The following is an 18537-nucleotide window of genomic DNA, read 5'->3' on the forward strand; positions in this document are numbered from 1 at the left end:
TACTAGCTATATTACCCTGGGCAAGTTACTTAACCTTTGTCTGCTTCGGTTTCCTCATCTGTAAAGTGCAAATACCTCCTAGGGCTATAATGAGGATAAGATAATATTTCTGAAATGTTCTGCAAACCTTGAAACACTCTATAAATGCTAGCTATTTATTATTATTATTAATTATTATTAAGACTCTAAGTTGCAGGGCTGGTATTGACCTATACTGGGAGAGGAAGTTTTTTCGTACTAGTGAAATCAGGTTGTTAAGTTGTTTTTTGGTTATGTCTGATTCACCATGACCCCATTTGGGGTTTTCTTTTTGAAGATTCATTTTACAGATACATTTTACAGATGAGGAAACTGAGGCAAATAGGGTTAAGTGACTTGACCAGGGACACACAGCTACTGATTGGCCATTTCCTTCTCCAGCTCCTTTTACAGCTGAGGAAACTGAGATAAACAGGGTAAAGTGACTTGCCCAGGGGCACACAGCTAGGAAGTGTCTGAGGCCAGAGTCTTCCTGACTCCAGGCCCAGCACTCTTTGTACTATGGCGCCACCTAGCAGCTCCTAGTGAAATCTCCCTATTTACATAGCACCTTAAATAAAAGATCACATTCGATACTCAACACACCGAGTGCTGTGATTTCCATTTTACACAGCATCACACAGCTAATAAGTGCCACGCAACTATCAAGTGTCAGAGCCTGGATTTGAACTCGGGTCTCCCTGCCTCCAAGTCCAGTGCTCTGTTTATTACACCTACAGGCAGGGCCTGCCTCCAGTAGCAGGGAGCAGAGAGGAGAGGGAATTGTTCCGTGAAAGTTTCTAGCCAGGGAGTCTAGTAGAATGGGTGTGATGGTGACAAAAATACCGTAGTTGGGGACCAGAGCTGGGCTCATGGGGAAGATGTGTCCCGGAGAAGAATATTGGCCTGGAAAAGTGATAGCAAAAGCTCTAGGGGTGGCCAGGTTTTTTCTGCATTGGGTGGACACCAAGCAAAGATACCAAGGCTGGACCTCAAGCTAAGGACTAGCATGAGACTCCCCTCCTTTTGGGAGGTACCTGACAGCCAAGGAAGCTGTCCGCTGGGGCCCTAATCCTGGGCTTGGGGGAGATCAGAGCGGGATCAGAGAAGGGCAGTGCTAAGTGCCTCCTCACCTCTTTGAGGGCTCCCATCCCTTCAGGATTGCTTTGGAAATCTCAGTAGGCCACATCGCGGTGCACTTTATTTATTGGACAAGCTTAGCCTGTTTGCAAAGCAGCAGGACCACTGGCCCTGGAGAGTCAATCGCAGGACACTGCTGACAGCTTTAAGTTATTGGGCCTTTGGCTGGTCTCACACCAACTCCCCTCTGAGGTGGAAGGGCAGGTAGTCCTGCCCTGCCCCAGGGAGGTCCTCAGACACCAGGTCATAAATCCTTGTAGGCTCCTCACATGTTCCATGGGGCCACTCTCCATGCTGATAAGTTCCCTGGGAAACAGAGAGAAAAGAAAATGAAGAAATGGAGATGAGTATAGGGAGGGGAGCATGAGGACAAGATCCAGGGGAATAGCTCCCCATCAACCTGACAGGGAAGCAGAGGCCGGGAGTGGGGGAGGCTCTTAGCATCATTACCATTTCTGCCGCTTTGTGGGGAGTTTGCCAGGCACCAGAAAGGGGGTACAGCCTTTCAACTTCATCATAAATGGGACCAGGACCTGCCACCTCTTCATATTCATGACCCCAGAAACCTGGAATGGGAACAGAAATCAGGGGAGTCGGCTGGCTAGGAAGTCCATTGTCCTGATCTGGAAGGTTATTTCAATCTCTAAAGGACTAGAGAAAATAGGCAGAGGGAGAGGGGAGGAGAGTTGGGGGGCTGAGCAGCGTGATCTTTCCATTTACTTTGATATTGGGGTTCCTCTTCAAGTGTTGGTGGAAGCTGGGGGCTGAAGTCCTTCATGGAATGGTAATAGGGGTCCATCTCTGCTGAGCTCTCCTGTTCCCCAGCCAAAAAAACAACCAAACAAACTCAAACCGTCCAGGGAGCCAGGGAGTCTGAAAGAATGTCCTGTTTCCTCCCCCCTGTCTATCTGGGACCTGCAGAACCCCTTGCCCACTTCAGCTGCACCTGGACGGGGTCCTGGATGTGTATCCCCCCTCATTCCCCACCCCTTTCATCCAGCGCTCTTATTCCTGCCCAGGAAGGGATCTGAGAAATTCATCCACTCAAAGGAGTTGTCTCCTTTTGAAGGCAATTTGCTTTTTAAAAGAAGGGCTAGAACAGAGAACTACTCCCTAATAATGGAATTCCAGGCACCAGGGACACATGGATTGGTGGAAACATTCAGGAGCACAGAGGCTTTTCCTAAACCCATTCAAATCATAGGGGGCGAAGTAGATAAAGAGTCTGGAGTCTGGAAGACCTGAGTTCCAATCCTGCCTGAAACACTTTCCAGCTGAGGGACCATGAGCAAGTCACTTCACCTGTTTGCCTTGATTTCTTCGTATGTAAAAGAGGGATAGTAATAGCACTCACCTCCCGGGGCTATTGTGAGGATCAAATAAGATAATGTTTTTCAAGTGCTTTATCAACCTTAAAGCACTATATAAATATTATTTATATTTATTATATTATTCTATTATCAAAGCAAGTCAAGGAACTGCCTCCTCCCAAGGCGTCCCTGGATCACCCTGTCCTGCCCCCAGTCTCACCGTAGTGCTCGGGGTGTATCCGCCGCTCCATCTGCTCTCTTCGTATTCGTTCCCAGCTCGAGTCTCTGACCTGCCGTGGGGCAGAAGAGGCTGGCATCAGCTTCCCTCTATCTTCCCAGGCCACAGCTATCCCCTCCCACCTCTTTCCTTCCTGCTGATGCGGATACAAATGGTACCCTAAGGGTTGAGAGGAATAGTAAGGGTCACTTTCCCAGGCCCCCTGAGGGGGTCTGAGGCTCATTCTGCAGCCCATCCTGTAACTTGAGGGTGTCTTAATGCCCTTTCCCCCTTATCTTGAAATACCAGACAACTTGTACCAAAAAAATCGCTTTTGCCCCCCTCATCCTGTGTTTCCTTTTCTGTCATACATCTTCCTCATCCTGCGTCATGACCATTTTTTCTTATCTTGAAAGCATCCACCTTCCTCACCTTGTTTGTACTTATCCTGTCCCTAAATCTCCAACCCCCATAAGAAACCCTAAGATTACATCATCATCCTACAGGCTGTCCAGTTTTCTCTCTATATGTCTGGGATTTTTCCTATATCAGGGCCTTTGTTTAACTCCTTGCTAAATCTCAGGTCCGTGTGCTTTTACGTAAATAAAGTTCCCATTGGCTAAAGAGAAGGTCTAAGTGAGTTCTTTCACATCTGAACCAGCTCTCGACACTGCCACCCTCCTATCCCATCCATCCTCTCCCTCTATCTAGGATATGATACTTCCTTACCCTTCTTCCGTCTTTTCCTCTTTGGCTCCTGAGGGCAGAATGAGAGTGACAGAGTTGAGGTCAGCCCATTTGGGTGGCATCTTTATGGGGCGTTTGGGGAACCAGATCCACGTGCTTCCCTTTGCATACAGAGTGTTACAGTCAACATCTTCCCTTTTCCCCCAGCAGGATGTCCTTACCCTCTGAGGGATTCCCACGATGTCTCTGCCTCCAGAGGACGTACCCTATGCAGGACGCATTGGAGAGGAGGAGCAGAAGCCCTAGGGCAAAGAGAACGGGGAGCAGGAGCCACCGAGGGAATTCTGGGGACACAAACAGAGGGTCCTCAGGAAGGGGAAAAGCCAGGGGGTCTACAGAGAACTCTCCTTCCATTTCACCGTCAGCCGAGAGCCAGTCCCCATTCTATCACACCTGCCTGGCTTCCTTCTCTTGCCTCCTCAGTGGTCAACTACTCCGTTTTTCTCTCACTATTACATCCTGCACACGGATGCCCAAGTAATCTTAACCCATTCAGTCATTCATTCAATATTAGTCACCAAGCACTTATTCATCACTGAGCCAGTGGAGTTAAAAGGCAAAACCAGTCTGTCCTCAGTGAGTTTACAATCGAATTGTTAAAACAACTATGAACAAACAAGGCGTTAATACAGGGTGGATGAGAGGTAATGTCCGAGAGAAAGCCCTAGCAATGGGGGAGGCAGAAATGGGGGTTGGGGACCCAAAGGAGAGGGTGAGATTTGAACTTTTTGTCTTTAAGGAAGCCAGGAGGTGGAGTCAAGGAGAGAGAACGTTCCAGGCCAGCAGGGATTGTTTTGTTCAAAGAACAGCGAGGAGGCCAGGATATTTGTCTGCAAAGAGTGCTGGATTTGGCATCAGAGAACCAAGGTCAAACACCAGCAACCTGCGTGACCTGGAGCAAATCATGTGGCCTCTCAGGCCTTAGTTTCCTAATCTGTAAGATAAAAGGATTAGTCTCGATGACCCCTAAAATCCTGTCCAGGTCTACGTCTATGACCCTACTATCCCTGATGGGAAACCCACAGTGGCTCCCCGCTGTGCGCAGCACCAAGGATACCCTTCCTGGCGTTCAAAGCCCTTCCTGATCCAGCTCCAGCCTTCCTCTCCAGTCCTGTCTCCTGTCGCTGCCCAACGTACCCCTCTGCTCTGGGCAGGGGAGTCTCGCCTCATCCAGGCAAACATTACTGGATCTCCAAAGCCCACCTCAAGGCTCACCTCCTTGGTGATGGCCCCAAACAAGTATGCAATGATGACAACTAGCGTTTCTATGGCCATTGGAGGTTTGCAAAGTGCTGCGTGAACATCTCATTTTATCCTCACAGCAATCCTGGGAGGTGGGTGCTATTATCACCCCATTTTACAGATGAAGAAGACAGGTGAAATGACTTGCTAATAAATATCAGAGGCCAGATTTTAACTCCAGGATCCTGATTCCGGGTCCAGGCCTCTATCTGCTACAGCCACCTGGCTACCTAAAGTATAGATGCCATTTAACACTGGATTAATAGTGCACATTGTTCAGCAGTGTTCATGAATTACTTAATGTACATATAAATCTTATCTTCTCAACAGGATGGTAAGGTATCTAAAAGCAGGGACCATATCTTGCGACTTCCTCCATCTCTCTCCCAGTGCCTTGTTCAGGATTGGGTACCAAATAGGCACGCAGTAAATATTTAGTGCAGGGCTGTCCAAAATATGGCCCACGGGCCACATGCGGCCCGCAGTGCAATTTTACGTGGCCCACCTGTGGGTTTTAATTTTCATGAGCGAAAAAATAAAATAATAGTTTGCATGGAATGCGTATCAGATTTTTAAAATTCCATCACTAATAAATAATCTTGTTGATGTTAATTTTCTTTGGTGTTTTTAAGCAGTATTATGGACAGAGCGCATCGCACAGGATTTTCAAACGATTTGTGGGATGTGTTCCATCTGTACAATGCAAATTAGTCAGTATGCACCTACATTTATACTGTTGTGTTGTCGCTTTGTTGTTTTGTGTTTGCTTTCGCGCGTTCCCCCACTTTCTATTAGTGTACTATATTTTTATTCTGGGTGTGGCCCTTGCATAATTATTTTATTTGAATGTGGCCCTAAGATAACCTAAGGTTGGACAGCCCTGATTTAGTGAATTAAATTCAGTAAAGAAGGGATGGAGAGTGTGAAAGAGCTTCTGAGTGGAAAAGAAAGAAGTAAAGGAAGTTGAGTTGACAGGTCAAGAGGATGGCAGGAAGCTAAAGGAGATGTGGATGGGGCCATATGGAGGGAGCAGGTAAGTTATGGAAAAGAGCTAAGTAGTTGGTGATGGAAAGATGGATTTCTTTCCTAGACAAAAGAATAGTGGAGATTGGTTCCAGGAAGGCCTCACCACGTTGTATAGGGAACTGGTCCTCTGTCTTTTCAGATGAGTCTTCAACACCTGGTAAAAAGAAAGTAAGTGTGTTGGATTGACTTCAGGATGTCAGGGTGCCCCCTCTAATATTGGCTAACCTCATTTACCCTCTCCCAGCCAAACTTAGAAGATTCTCTGAATGGAGCCTGTATCACTGTGGGCACCATTATTTACGCAGTTCCAGAAAATTGAGTGCTCAGGGCTATCTTTGGCCTTTCTCTCTCCTTGGTTCTCTGAGTCAAACAGTGACCAAGTTCTGATTAGTTCATCTCACCCATGACCATTCCCTTTCTATATAGTTCCCCTGTGTTTTCTCAACTATAGGAAGGACCTTATATCCCACCACCTACATCCCAACACATCTGGCCTCTCTACCTCACCTACAGGAAGCACCTTATGACCCACCACCTGCATCCCAGCACATCTGGCCTCTCTACCTCACCTACAGGAAGCACCTTATGACCCACCACCTGCATCCCAGCACATCTGGCCTCTCTACATCCTCCTTTACTCAGCTGCCAGAATCATCTGCCTCCCAATGGTTTCTAAGGCACCTTCCAGCTCAAAATCTAACATTCTTCAGTCCTTCATGGATCTATCTGGTCATGTACAGCATCTGAGATCTCCCACAGTCCAGGGTCACCTTCTCTCCTTGTCTTTTCTCCCATTACTCTTTCCATGTCCTCTATGCTTTAATCAAACTAGATTACTCTCTGCTAACAGAACCTGCCCTTTTATTTCTGGTCTCTCTGTCTTTGTCCACAGTGGTATCCTATGCCTAAATGTTCCTGCTCCTCCTTCTGCAGCGGGTAGGTCATTGGGCCTGGAGTCAAGGTTCAATTTGGCCTCAGACACTTCTTAGTTGTGCCACCCTGGGTAAGTCACTTAACCTCCAGCTGACTTAGTTTCCTCAACTGAGGAAAATGGAGATCCCAATAGCACCTACTTGCCAGGATCGTTGTGAGGATCAAATATTTGTCAGGTGCTTAGCACAGGCCTGGCATGTAGTTGGCTCTGAATAAATGCTTCTTCCCTTCACCCTTCCCTAGGTGGCAAAGGTAGGAGTTTCTGGATGGGGACTGTAGTTCCTGCTCTTTCCATGGACTCCCTAATGCTTAAATTTCCCTACCACCTTTCCCCCGGGCACCTATGGTGGTGACTGGGATCCGTGCTCCCCGATCAGCAAGGTCACTGTCCCCCAGGGCATTAGTGGCCAGCAGAGAGAAATGATACAGGGTGAAAGGCCGAAGACCATCCACAGTGAAGGAAGTGGCTTGAGGTGGGAAGACATCCACGTACAGGTACCCTGGTGCCTCAGGCGCCTCATACCTGTAGTGATCATAGGGAGTTTATAGATGAGTAGGCTGCTCAGTTTTAGCCTGCTCCCTCCCCACTCTCTCCTCTCAGCCCACTGTGGTGCCTACCTGACACGGAATCTCTGCTCCAGGCCCCCATCAAAGCCTGCTTTCCATTCCAAGCCCACAGAGTGGTGGGTGATATTCATGACCCTTAAGCCTGCTGGAGGGTCCGGGCGACCTGTCAAGGGGAGAAGTGACAGGAAACCACCCTCCCTGAGCTCCCCCTTCTCCATTCTGTGCCCATTTTCTCCCAGGACCCAGGCAGGTTCACCTTTCATTGATCAATCTCAACATATGAAAATTTGAGTTTACAAAACCAAATTAAAAGAGGGACAAAGTTGGAGGGGTGGAAATTGCCTCTTAACAAGATGATTGAGCCTGACTTTTGCTTTTCTGAAAGGGCCACAGGTATTCTTCAAAGATTAAACTCTCCTAGCTCCCTGGAAATAGTTTTTGTGTAGCAAAACTTCAAAACATGCCCAACCTTTCTCCTCAGGAATAGGGATACTTCATGAAGTGAGGGATACATATAATCTTTCAGGCTGTGGAACAAGAGATTTCCCTAGAGCAAAGGGTTCTAAGCCAGTTTTGTGGATCATAGACCCCTTTAGTGAAGCCTGTAAGCCCCTTCTCAGAATTATGCTTTCTCGGCATAAAATACGTGGACTGATAAAGGAAACTAGTTTTGATGAAATTAAGATTTTTTTCTCATTCAAGTTTATGGACCCCTCTGCAATCTCTGGGGGTCCATGGCTCCCAAGCTAAGAATGCTTGCCTTCTGCCCTCCCCTGTCCTGCTCCACCCCACCCCCCCCGCCAAGCCATACTAATGCTGACGATCTGGATGTCGGTGTGGTCAGTGCCCAGGTTGTTGGTGGCTGTGCAAGTGAAGAGGGCATAGTCTTGGGCAGCTGTGATGTTGGCAATGGTGAGGACGCTGCTATGAACTGATCCCTCGTGATAGGTATGTTCTGTGTATCTGGGAGAAAGGGGTGGATAAGGAATGAAGTAAGATTTGGCGATGATGATGGTGATGGTGATGGTGATGGTGGTGGTGATGGTGGTGATGGTAGTGGTGGTGATGGTAATGGTGATGGTGATGGTGGTGGTGGTGATGGTGATGGTGATGGTGGTGGTGATGGTGATGGTGGTGGTGATGGTGATGGTGATGGTGGCAGGAATCATAATAGGTGGGGCTGCAGACTAGATGAGGTTGAGATCAGAGGACATGGTGCTCAGGGTTGAGGGAGTGACGTGAGAGTTTAGGACAAGTAGAGTGTCGTGTTAGAGGCAGAAGGGCATGGGGCCAGGGTTTGTGAGAAACAGTGTTAGGGAATGGGAATAGGTGTGTGGGATTAGGAACTGGGTGTGGGGAGACATCTCCATAGTGAAATGCTTATATTCCCAGGGGTCAAGAAGTGAGATGAAGTCCATGTGGTGTTAGGAGGCATGTAGAAAGCAGAGATGTGTGGGTCAGTGAGGATCTGGAGTCAGTGTGGGGGCTGACCTGGGGTCTTGGAGGTCCAGGGGAACCCCATTCTTGGCCCAGGTGAAGGCAACATTGGGGACACCTCGTGCCCGGCAGTGTAATGTGGCTGAGCTGGACCTGTCCCCAGCGGCAGCCACCTTGGTGAGGGGCTGAGGGTATTCAACCTTAGGAGCAACTGGAGGGACACAATAAGGAGTGAGCATAAGAGGAGGAATTTTGCTGTCTAAAGAATGGTTGGACCTTGCTGGGTTTCTCTAAGTGCTAAGATCCTAAGGGGCCACAGCGAGGGACTTCTGAGGACCATGGCAGAGTGTCGAGTTTAAGGTTCAGGGTGGAGATTTGGGTGTCAAGATGAACTTAGCGTGAGGAGTCCATGTTGGGGTTCCCCTAATTTGGGAGGGTCTATTACCTACATCTCACAATAAGCCTTGAGAGCCTGCGGGCAGGGGGAGGTATCCCATTGTCCACAATGCATTGGTATGGCCCAGCCTGCTCCAAAGTAGCCTTGGGGATCTGTAAACGTCCTGTCAATCCCTGTGATGTCTGTTCCATGTCCTCCAAGTCTTGTTCTTCTTCTCCCTTCAGGGACACGAATCCCGCCAAGAGCTAGAAATCCACCTTCCCAATCTGCCCCCCAACAGAGAACCTATGCTGGTTCTATCTTCTAGCCTTCCACCGCAGCAGCGCTGCCCTGAACACTCCCAACCCAGCTCCTCCCTGCCTGCTCCTGTCTGTCCTCTTCCAGCCCTGCAGAGGCACAGAAAACAAGCGTTTGGATAACTCCAGGAAAGTCCCTGAAATCACAGAGATGATTCATGCAAAATCTCTGCCAGATATCTAGGGTCAAGAAAAGTGTCTTCCTTTGAGCTGTGGAAATCAAGTCTGGAGGGTGGGCAGGGCAGACCTAGCTGAGGCCCTGTAGGAATGTCATCGAGCTGGGGAACAGCAGGCTGGGGCTGGGCTCGGGGATGTGTAGCCTAGGGTTGAGGGTTGGATCAGAACTGAAGTGGAGGCTGGGGCTGGGGCTGGGGCTGTAGGGGAATCCCTCACCAGCCTCTCCCACCGAAACATGCCGGGAAGGACAGGGCTGGCATCGACAACGCAGAGGATCTCTGCCGATCCACCTACATCCACCTCTGTGATATCGGGGATGGTCCGGATGGTGGGGGCATCTGGGGAGGGAAGAGAGAAGAGGGGCTCAGTCTGAGGAAGGGGCTGCTGAAGGGAAGGCTGGCCACTCTCAGGCAAGGGGAAGCTCACTCACAGTGGACGTCCAGCCTGACCACGGCCTCAGTGATGCCCTCTGCGTTCTGGCACAGCAGCCGGTACTCCCCACTATCTCCCCTTGTCAAGTTCCATAGTTTCAGGGCTCCTCCGGGGAGGATCCGGTGTCTGGGACCCCCATCTGGGAAGTGAAGGGATGCAGCATTCGCAAAAGCATGCCCTCCCCTTCCAGAGCCCTTCGGGGCCATAGTCCTTTTGCCAGGAACTTCTCTCCCACTTCTGGTACCTGGACTCAGTTTGCTTCCCTGGAAACTCCAATTGAAGAATTCAGGAGCTGGGTTAGCAGACACAGAGATGGGGAGCAATGCTCCCCCATGTTCCTGGGCTTCCACTTTGAGGACCTGATCTTCCAGGAATTTGGGAGGGTCTGTGTGGACAAGAAAAGTGATTATTGGGACCCATGTGTGGGGGAAGGGTCAGGGCTGGGGCGTGGAGGATAAAGTCAGTCAACAAACATTAAGCCTTTACTATGCACCAGGCACTGTGCTAAGCTCGGCTTAGTTGTAGGGTCTGGTTTAGGTTTAGGATGGTGATGGGATCAGGGATGGAAGGAGGTGGGTTATGGGCTCCTTCTCCCCAGCCTGGTCACCCCAGTAGAACACGCACAAAGGACGTGGAGCTGATAGAAGGCGCTCACGGTCTCTTGAAGCTCAGGGCTGTTAGCCCTGCATGTTACGCGGTTCCCATGGTCCTGGGAAGACACATGAAGCCATATGCTCCCCGCTGCCTCTGAGCCCCTGAACCGGGATGGCCTGTACCTGAAGGTCATTCCTTGGAGCCTGGGAAGGAAGGGGACATGAGAAGGTGTTAGGAGCCATGGGGACAATTCTGGGGGCCGTGCTTCTAGTGAGCAGGCAGGGCTGTGATTCTTCAGACCCAGGCTAGGTGTGAAGGCTGGGGCGGGGGGGGGGGGGGTGGAGAGTGCAAAGTGACCTCACCTGTCCCCTTCCTTTTCCCAAGACAGGTTGGCTGGGGGGTTACTGCTGAGGCTAACACAAGTGAGGTTCACAGAGTCCCCAGGGCGCAGAATGGAGGCATTGGCTGTAATAGTCACATTGATGGAAGGGACTGCAATAAGAAAGTGTGTGTGGGGGTCAAGGGGTCTGAATGACTCTTGTGCTGTCCCCAAAATGTCCACAGTATGATAACTTTCCAGAAACTCCTATCCAACATCCCCTCCCTTTCTCCCAGGGGTGAGAGTTTCCTAAGCCTCATCCCTTGGAACCTCCCCACCCAGGATCCCTCCTTCAGGGGTGTGAGAGCACCCTCCCACTCAGGGCTCTCCCCAGGAGGATCAAGGTGATGTCTCACACTGCACATGGAACTTAGTGGAGGCTGAGGCTTGGTCGTTGGTGGCCTTGCAGTTGGAAGTGGTCTTGCAGGTGTAAACGGCCTGGTTGTCACTGGGGTCCAACTTTAGGATCAGCTCTCTGGAGAAGGTGTTCCCTGACTTTTCCACGGCACTCCTCGACCTCTGCTCCATTCCTGACTTGGTCTCCACCACAGGCTTCTTATCCTTTCAATCCATTTCCAGCCCCAGCCCCAGAGTCCCTTGGTACCAGACTCCCAGTCTAGGATTTCTCTCCCCACCCCCTTCCTGCAAAGGATCCACATTTGGGAATTCTCACTCTTGACTCTACCCACCTGTCCTTCAGAAGCTGTTCTGGTTCAAAGTCCTCCCTTTAAGCATTCAGATTGCCCACCCTTAGGTAAAGTCCCAGAATCCCCCAGTGATTTCCAAAGCCACATTTCAGCTCATCACACAACTGGCCTTCCAGTTATAGACAGCTCCAAATTCCTGAGATTTTCTAGCAGCCTATTCTGGACACCCACCCCTCCCATCCCCCACCCTCTGCTTTATACAGACACACCTGTACCCCTGAGAAGGGATTTTCTGCCTTTTAGGAATCCTCAAATCCCTTCCCTGATCCTGAGTTTTTTGCAATCACCTTGCACCAGGAGAGGGAGGGCTCTGGGTTGCCCCCAATGGCCAGACACAGGAGCCGAACCTGGTTTCCAGCTCGAAAATTTTCCCCCTTCGGGAAACTCTCAATCCAGAGTCTTTGGATAGGATCTGGTGGGTGGTGGGGAAGGGGAGATCAGCCTTTTTTCTTTTCCTCTCCCCACTACACTTGAGCCATGGGGGTCTGGGACAGGGTCTCAGAGGGAAATATCCTCAAGGATAGCCTGGACTATTGAAATAGCCTTCTGACTGGTGTCCCCATCTCTGGCCTCTCCCATCTCCAGTGTCTGGTGGATATTCATAAAGCACAGGTCTGACTGTGTAGTCACTCCTCTGCTCAAGAAGCAGCAATGATTCCCTATTCCCCTTAGGACAAAATACAGACACCTGTGTTTAGCATTTGAAGCCCTTCATCATCTGGCTCTGGTCTATTTTTCCAGGCTGATGATACATTTTTCTCCCTCTCACACAATCTTCATTCCACCAAAACAAGCCTACTTGGCAGATGGGGATCCACACCATTTGATCTCTGTGTACCCCTGGACTGCACCTCACTTCTTGGAATCCTTGCCTTATGTCAAGATGCTCCAGGATCACCTTCTTCAAGATGCATTTTCATATTTTCCTATTTGTTGGTGCCCTCCCAGCCTAGGCACCATGTATTTATTTTGTGATCTAGCTTGTATTTGTTTATCTGTGAATGTCACAGACCCTGCCCCCATCCTTCCCCCTTTCCCATCCCCCACAGAATTTAAGCTCCAGAAGGCAAGTCTGGATCCCTTGTATATTTATATCCCTAGCACTTAGCACTCAGCCTGGCACATAGTAGGAGCTTAATAAAAGCTTGTCGATTGATTAGGAGGTTGAAGAGGGGCATTCTATTAGGTTTTTTGAGGATCTTTGGGGACTCACATTTCACATTGAGTGTGACTGATTTCTTGAGGGTCTCCTTGGCAAAAGCCTCACTAAAGGCCTCACAGGTCAGCATCAGCCCATTGTCTGCCCTTCGCATGGTATGGGTCACATTGGACATGGTTATTCGACCACCATACAGCCCCTGAGGATGGAATTGGATCCTCAAACTTGGGCATCCAGCCCACCAACTCAGGGACTCCCCCATGCTCCCTTTAAGGGTGGGCCAAGTCTTTGATTCTCCCCCACCCCAGGCTCCTGGCTCTTTGGGGCCCCTGGGCTCCAGTCCTCAAACCTCACATCAGTGACAGTCACATCTGTGGGTCTGAGCTCCTGCCAGCCCAGCCACCAGCGCAGCAGGACTCCTGGGTTACTAGACTTGGTGAAACAGGAGAAGGATGCGGTCTTGTTCTCATCTAGGCTTGTAGAGCCCAAGATGGTGATGGAGCTGGGGGGAACTGTGAGGAGGTGAGAAGAGAGATGTGAAGATGGCACCAGACAGGGCTAGAACTAGGCCAGGGTTATTGGGGCTTTTCTCCAGGGTATCCACAGGGGGCAGACACTTTTTCTCCATAAAAATCTCGCACACTGCTGTCCCCAAGATCACAACAAGGTTCCCTGTCTGCTGCCACTTGCCTTCCCCCGCCTCTGAGTTGGGGTACTCATTGGCTGTTCCTCTGGAAGAAGGATTGCTTCTTCTCTAAGTGTGACTGCGCCCAACCATATAGATCAGAGCCATGCCTTTCGTGGAGGATGAAAGTACCATCCTTTCCACTCATTATGAGGAAGGCTGGTGTCTGTGTACCTCTTCAAAGGGTGGTGTCCCAGGGTCTCTTCTCTCTCTGAGGCTTTGTTTCCCAAGGTCTGTTCCCCTACATTAAATTTGCCATGGGCACCAGAATCCCAATCATGGTTCTGGTGCTAGAGCTGGGGGAACTAAGCAAAGCTAGGTAGGCCTGGGTGGGGTGGGGGGCAGAGGAAGGGGATAGACTGCTCCAGAATAGGAAGCAGTGACTCCAAGGGGACTGTAGGGGGTGGAATGGGGCAGGGGACAGCTCCCAAGATCCCAGGATCCTCACAGGAGATATGCAGTGTAATCACATGTTCTTGAGCCTCAGGGGACACACTGTTTTGAGCTTCACAGCTGAGCTGGGCCCCATTGTCCTCTGGCTGGATGGTCAGAGGGAGGATGCTTCGGGCCAGGGCCTGCTTGTGGTCAGTCTCCCAAACTGTGGAGATCACCTTTCCATTCTGGGGTGGAGACAGGGGATAGCATGGAAAAAAGTGAACAGGGGATCCTAAAACTGAAAGCCCAGATTGCCAAGACTCCTCTGTGGTGTCCCCAGCTCACCTTCAGCCACTGCAGGGTAGCAAGAGGGTTTCCCCCTCGCGACACGCAGGGTAGCTCCAAATCCTGTCCAGCTTTGGCTCTCCCCTCTAGCTGGCCAGGCCACTCAATGATAGGAGGGCCAGGGGGAACTGGGGAGAAGGAAGCCAGAGGGAACTTGGCAAGGAGATCCTCCTCAGCCCTGGAGGTCTTCAAAGAGACCCAGAACTCAGTCCCCTTACCATACCTCCCTGTTCTCCCATTTTCCAAGTCCCTGAGTCATGATACTTAGACTTCCTGTATGACAGCATGCTTGGCACTCTTGGTGAACAAGTGTGCCCATGGTGCCCTCCCCTTTCCACCTTGTCTTGGAGCCCTAGCTCACACAGAATGTTCATAGTGAAAGACGCTTTCAAAGATTCCTTCATGGCTGGGTTGATCACTTCACAGACCAGGAGTTTCCCATTGTCAGAGGGCTTGGGAGTCACCCTGGGCAGAGAGAGGAATTCAAAGGTGGGCCAGGCAGCAGAATAGATTGGGAGAAAGCATTTGGGTCCTTGGGGATTCAAGTGCCCCCCATACCTGACTGTGGCCTCTGTGGTGACGAATTTCTCATACGATCCAGGGTTTGTGTAGGGAAAGATGTCTGGAACCAGCCAGTTGTCTGGTTAGCAGAGGAAGTGGGGAAGGGAAAGAGACTCATGGAGCTAGATCAGAAGTTAGGGAGAATGGGGACCACATCTCCCAGTGAGTGACCACTTATCCCCAAGCTCCAAACATCCTTGATTCTGCTTCTCTTGCTCCGCTATACACACCCCCACACACACCTATCTCTATCTTTGGTTCTACTTCTGGGGTTCCCTCCCCCAGTTAACAGCTCCCTATCATATAGTATGCAAATGACTGTCTCCCCAACCAAACTCATGGTTTGGACAACCCAACCCCCTTCTTCCTGCCTTCCTTACTTCTGTTAATAGCCCTGCCATCCTCCCAGTCACCATCCACTCCCACATCCAATCAATCACAAAGTGGTGTTGATTTTATCTTAGCAATATCTCCTCTTCTCCTCCCTCCTCTCCAGAGCCACTGCCCCCACACAGCACAAGCAAGCTCGGGCAGTTGTGGATCCTGGCCTGAACTATAGTCCCTCCCTCTCTCCAATCCATTCAGCACAAACCACCAGATTTAGCTCTGATCCCTACACCCCTGCATGAAGCTTTTAATGGTTTCCCATTGCCCAGAGGATAAAGGCCAGATTCCTTAGCTTGACATTAAGTCCAGGTGGCCACCGTGGCCTTCCTAGAGCTTTGCCTCTCCCAGCTCCCATTCATGCTCCCCTCTGCTCCAGCCCAAATGGGACTTCCTTGCTTTCTCTCCTCATGTACTTCACCTTGGAATGCCCTTCTGGGCCAAATCTGCCTGGCCACTTCCTACCCATCTTTCAACGTCCAGGTCAAATATCACCTCCGCCAGGATGTCTTCCCCAATCCCTTCTAAAAGGAAGTCCACTCATCCTTCTCTGAGCCACCCTGGTACCTTTAAATGCGCTTTCATAATCTGTCTCACATTATTGGAAGGGGAAAAGAACAAACATTCATTGAGTGCCTTCTTTATAGTGTGCTAAGAGCTTCATAAATATTATTTCCCTTGGTCATACTTGTAAACATATCTTATCTTTCCTACTATGGACCAAATTGGACAGAAGAGCTGGGGTACAGACAGGGACTGGTCTCAGTCTCCGGGATGAGGCGGTTTCCTCTATCAATGGAGGTCCCAGCGTTGGGAGACCCTTACTGGGGCTGCACCGGAGGACAGAGGGGGTTTGCGTGGCACCTGCTCACTCACCGAGTATAGTCTTAAGAGGCTTCCTGGAGCCCTAGGAGCTTGGAACTTGTCCAGGAAGACACAGCCAGGATGTGTCAGAGGTGAGGCAGAAGGGATGACATTTGATTCATCTTTGGATTCCCCATAAAGTCCCTCCCACAGCCTTATATAACAGTTGACACTCAATGCATCCTCCTTGAATTGGTGACTGTGTGATCACTTAATGATCTCACCAAAAGTCTCAGATGCTTTCAGTCACATACATCCACTCACCCTGGCGAAAAATGATCTCAGCCTCTGGTTTAGAGTTTCCGGAGGTGCAGGTGACTGAATACTCCCCTCCAGCCACCCAGGTGACCAAGCTCCCAGCCTCAGGATTCATCTGGATCACCTTGGGAGGTACTAAAGGAAGCATGGAATCAGAGAGCAGAGAATCATAAGTCAGAGAGAGTGAGCCCAAGACTAGACACCCAAGTCCCCGAAGCATGTAAAGAATGGGGTGACTAATGCATGGATCCCCAAGGTTCCCTGCCAGAATCTGGCTAGGAAGATCAGAGAGATCAGCTGGAGGCTTGTCTCTGGGAGTTCTGGGGCTGTGGAGGGAATGGGGGCAGAGGGAAAACTAGGAACTTGGGAAGATCTCATACCTAGCACAGTGACTCTGATTCTAGGAGAGACAAGCTCAGGGCTTGTCTCTGACCGGCTGACTTGACATTCGAACTCTGCGTCATCACTGATATCACACTTAGAAATGTGGAGGTGAAATTCACCTGTCAGGGAGACACAGGCACAGTGCAGGATTCAGCACTGCAGGGTTGGTTACGGGCCAGTCCCATTCGTGGGGGGATGCTCAATTCTCCCATAATCACAGTGCAGGAAGGACCCTCAGCCCCTCCCCGAAAAGGAATCTCTGCCTCCCGTAAATGTGGATAAGAGGGTTGTTATCCCGCCTCTCCTTGGAGACCTCCAATGAGGAGAACCAGTGACCTCTGAGGTGACCTATTCCATCTTCAAAAAAGCTAGAATTATACGTGTTTTCGTTATGGCAAGCCTGGGTCTCCTTGAGGGCCACTCTTTGCTGAGTCCTCTGTTCATGGGGAGGCAGTGGTACAGTGGATAGACTGACGAGCCTGGATCAGGAAGACTCATCTTCCTGAGTTCAAATCTGACCTCAAACACTTCCTAGTTGTGTGACCCTGTACAAGTCACTTAAGCCTGTTTGCCTCAGTTTCCTTATCTATAAAATGAGCTGGAGAAGGAAATGGAAAACCACTCCAGTATCTCTGCCCCCCAAAAAACCCAAATGGGGTCACAGTCAGACATGACTGAAAACAACTGAACAATTGCCCACGGGCAGTTGCTAGTTCAGCCCTTGGAGGCCAAACATGAACCCACCTTGATTGGGGTTGCCCGTCATGCGGTATCTGGGGAACCCTGGGATCTCAGGGTTGGGGCCCAACACAAAACCATCTTTCACCCACTGTACATGCCCTTGTCTGGCTTGGACGCCACATTTCAACACAACGTCCTCTCCTTCGATGACCGTCACATTGTCTGGTAGCAGCCAAAAGTTCTGGTGGGGTGGGGTCTGGAGCTGGACTTTGGGGAAGAGAAAAGTTGGTGGATGAGGGGCTGGGATCAGAGGTCTAATATGAGAAGGGTCAGAGGCCAGTGGTCTCTCTTACCTGTCATAAGCAGCTGCAGGAAGATTCCAGTGTGCAGGACTCCCCTGGGCAGCAGCTTCAAGACCCAGCACATCTCTGCTCCCCACCTGCAGTCCAATCCTGCCCAACTCCACTCTCTACTTTGGGGTGTCTTGGAGACTTAGAGAACATCCAAACTTTGTGGGGTCTTAGAAATCACCTAATCGAACCCCATCACTTTATCTGGAGTGTGGAACAGCTTTGCCCAAGGATCCCAGGTGAGGAGCAGAGCAGGGATTGGAAGGCACATCTCCTCAATCCCAGCTCAGGCTTCTTTTCATCATTCTCTTTCCCACTGTCAGACTCTATCCCTCCCCATTTTCCTACTGAGGTGGGGGCAGAGCCCAGGGCCAGGAATCCCCCGATGTCAGCACATGCCAGTGGCATTCCTCAGTCCGACAACCCCTCCACACCCTGGAATGGCCAGCTGTGCTACTGGCCCCCTCCCCCACCATGCACCAGTTGGGAGGCTCGGCCTGGGGTTGTCACCAGGTTGTTGACCAGGGGCTTTGCATGACACCTACAAATGTAGAACTGGAGTTAGGCAGTGTCGTGGGTAAGAGCCTTGGAGTTGGCATCAGGAAGACCGGAGTTTGAATTCTGCCTCATTGACTACAAGTCACTTAACTTCTCGTAGATGTTCCTGTTTTTAAAGTGGTGACAGTGAAAAAAATAATAAAATAAAATGGTTCCAATGAGGGTCCTTCCTTTACAAGGTTGTTGTGAGGGTCGAAGACTTTGCAAACCTGAAATCGCTATATAAATGTCTGTTCTTGTTACTGCCCTCTGATCCAACTCCCCATTTTACAGACAGGGAAATGGAGACCCCAGGAGGAGAGGCTCTGGCTTGA

General features: G+C 50.3%; 2 protein-coding genes across 2 annotated transcripts in view; one reads left to right on the forward strand and one right to left on the reverse strand.

Annotated features, from left to right (window-relative positions):
- Positions 1 to 18537, forward strand: part of LOC118839020 (zinc finger protein 850-like) — a 902460-nt gene that overhangs the window by 356150 nt on the left and 527773 nt on the right. The gene's annotated exons all lie outside the window — the stretch shown is intronic.
- On the reverse strand, positions 1330 to 17741 carry NPHS1 (NPHS1 adhesion molecule, nephrin). The gene is made up of 29 exons (XM_036746408.1): positions 17669 to 17741; positions 17379 to 17582; positions 16631 to 16753; positions 16257 to 16385; positions 14742 to 14823; positions 14545 to 14648; positions 14184 to 14311; positions 13912 to 14083; positions 13133 to 13290; positions 12833 to 12977; positions 11907 to 12031; positions 11269 to 11473; positions 10896 to 11025; positions 10564 to 10736; positions 10184 to 10324; positions 9938 to 10078; positions 9724 to 9845; positions 9087 to 9252; positions 8692 to 8848; positions 8012 to 8163; positions 7252 to 7363; positions 6975 to 7156; positions 5804 to 5854; positions 3594 to 3716; positions 3415 to 3442; positions 2689 to 2758; positions 1879 to 1972; positions 1609 to 1724; positions 1330 to 1464 (listed from the first exon to the last, which is right to left on the reverse strand). Exons 1-29 carry the CDS (start codon positions 17739 to 17741, stop codon positions 1330 to 1332), a joined length of 3741 nt encoding a protein of 1246 aa, XP_036602303.1.

The sequence above is a fragment of the Trichosurus vulpecula genome, chromosome 2 (assembly GCF_011100635.1).
Source record: "Trichosurus vulpecula isolate mTriVul1 chromosome 2, mTriVul1.pri, whole genome shotgun sequence".
NCBI classification, from domain to species: Eukaryota; Metazoa; Chordata; class Mammalia; order Diprotodontia; family Phalangeridae; genus Trichosurus; species Trichosurus vulpecula.

Coding starts and splice junctions, on each gene's coding strand:
- NPHS1 (XM_036746408.1), bottom strand. CDS start 17,741: ATGTGCTGGGTCTTGAAGCTGCTGCCCAGGGGAGTCCTGCACACTGGA. Junction 10,325..10,563: donor CTATCAGCTCCACGTCCTTT/GTGCGTGTTCTA, acceptor TTGTCCACACAG/ACCCTCCCAAATTCCTGGAA. Junction 1,725..1,878: donor AGAGGAACCCCAATATCAAA/GTAAATGGAAAG, acceptor TTCCCATTCCAG/GTTTCTGGGGTCATGAATAT.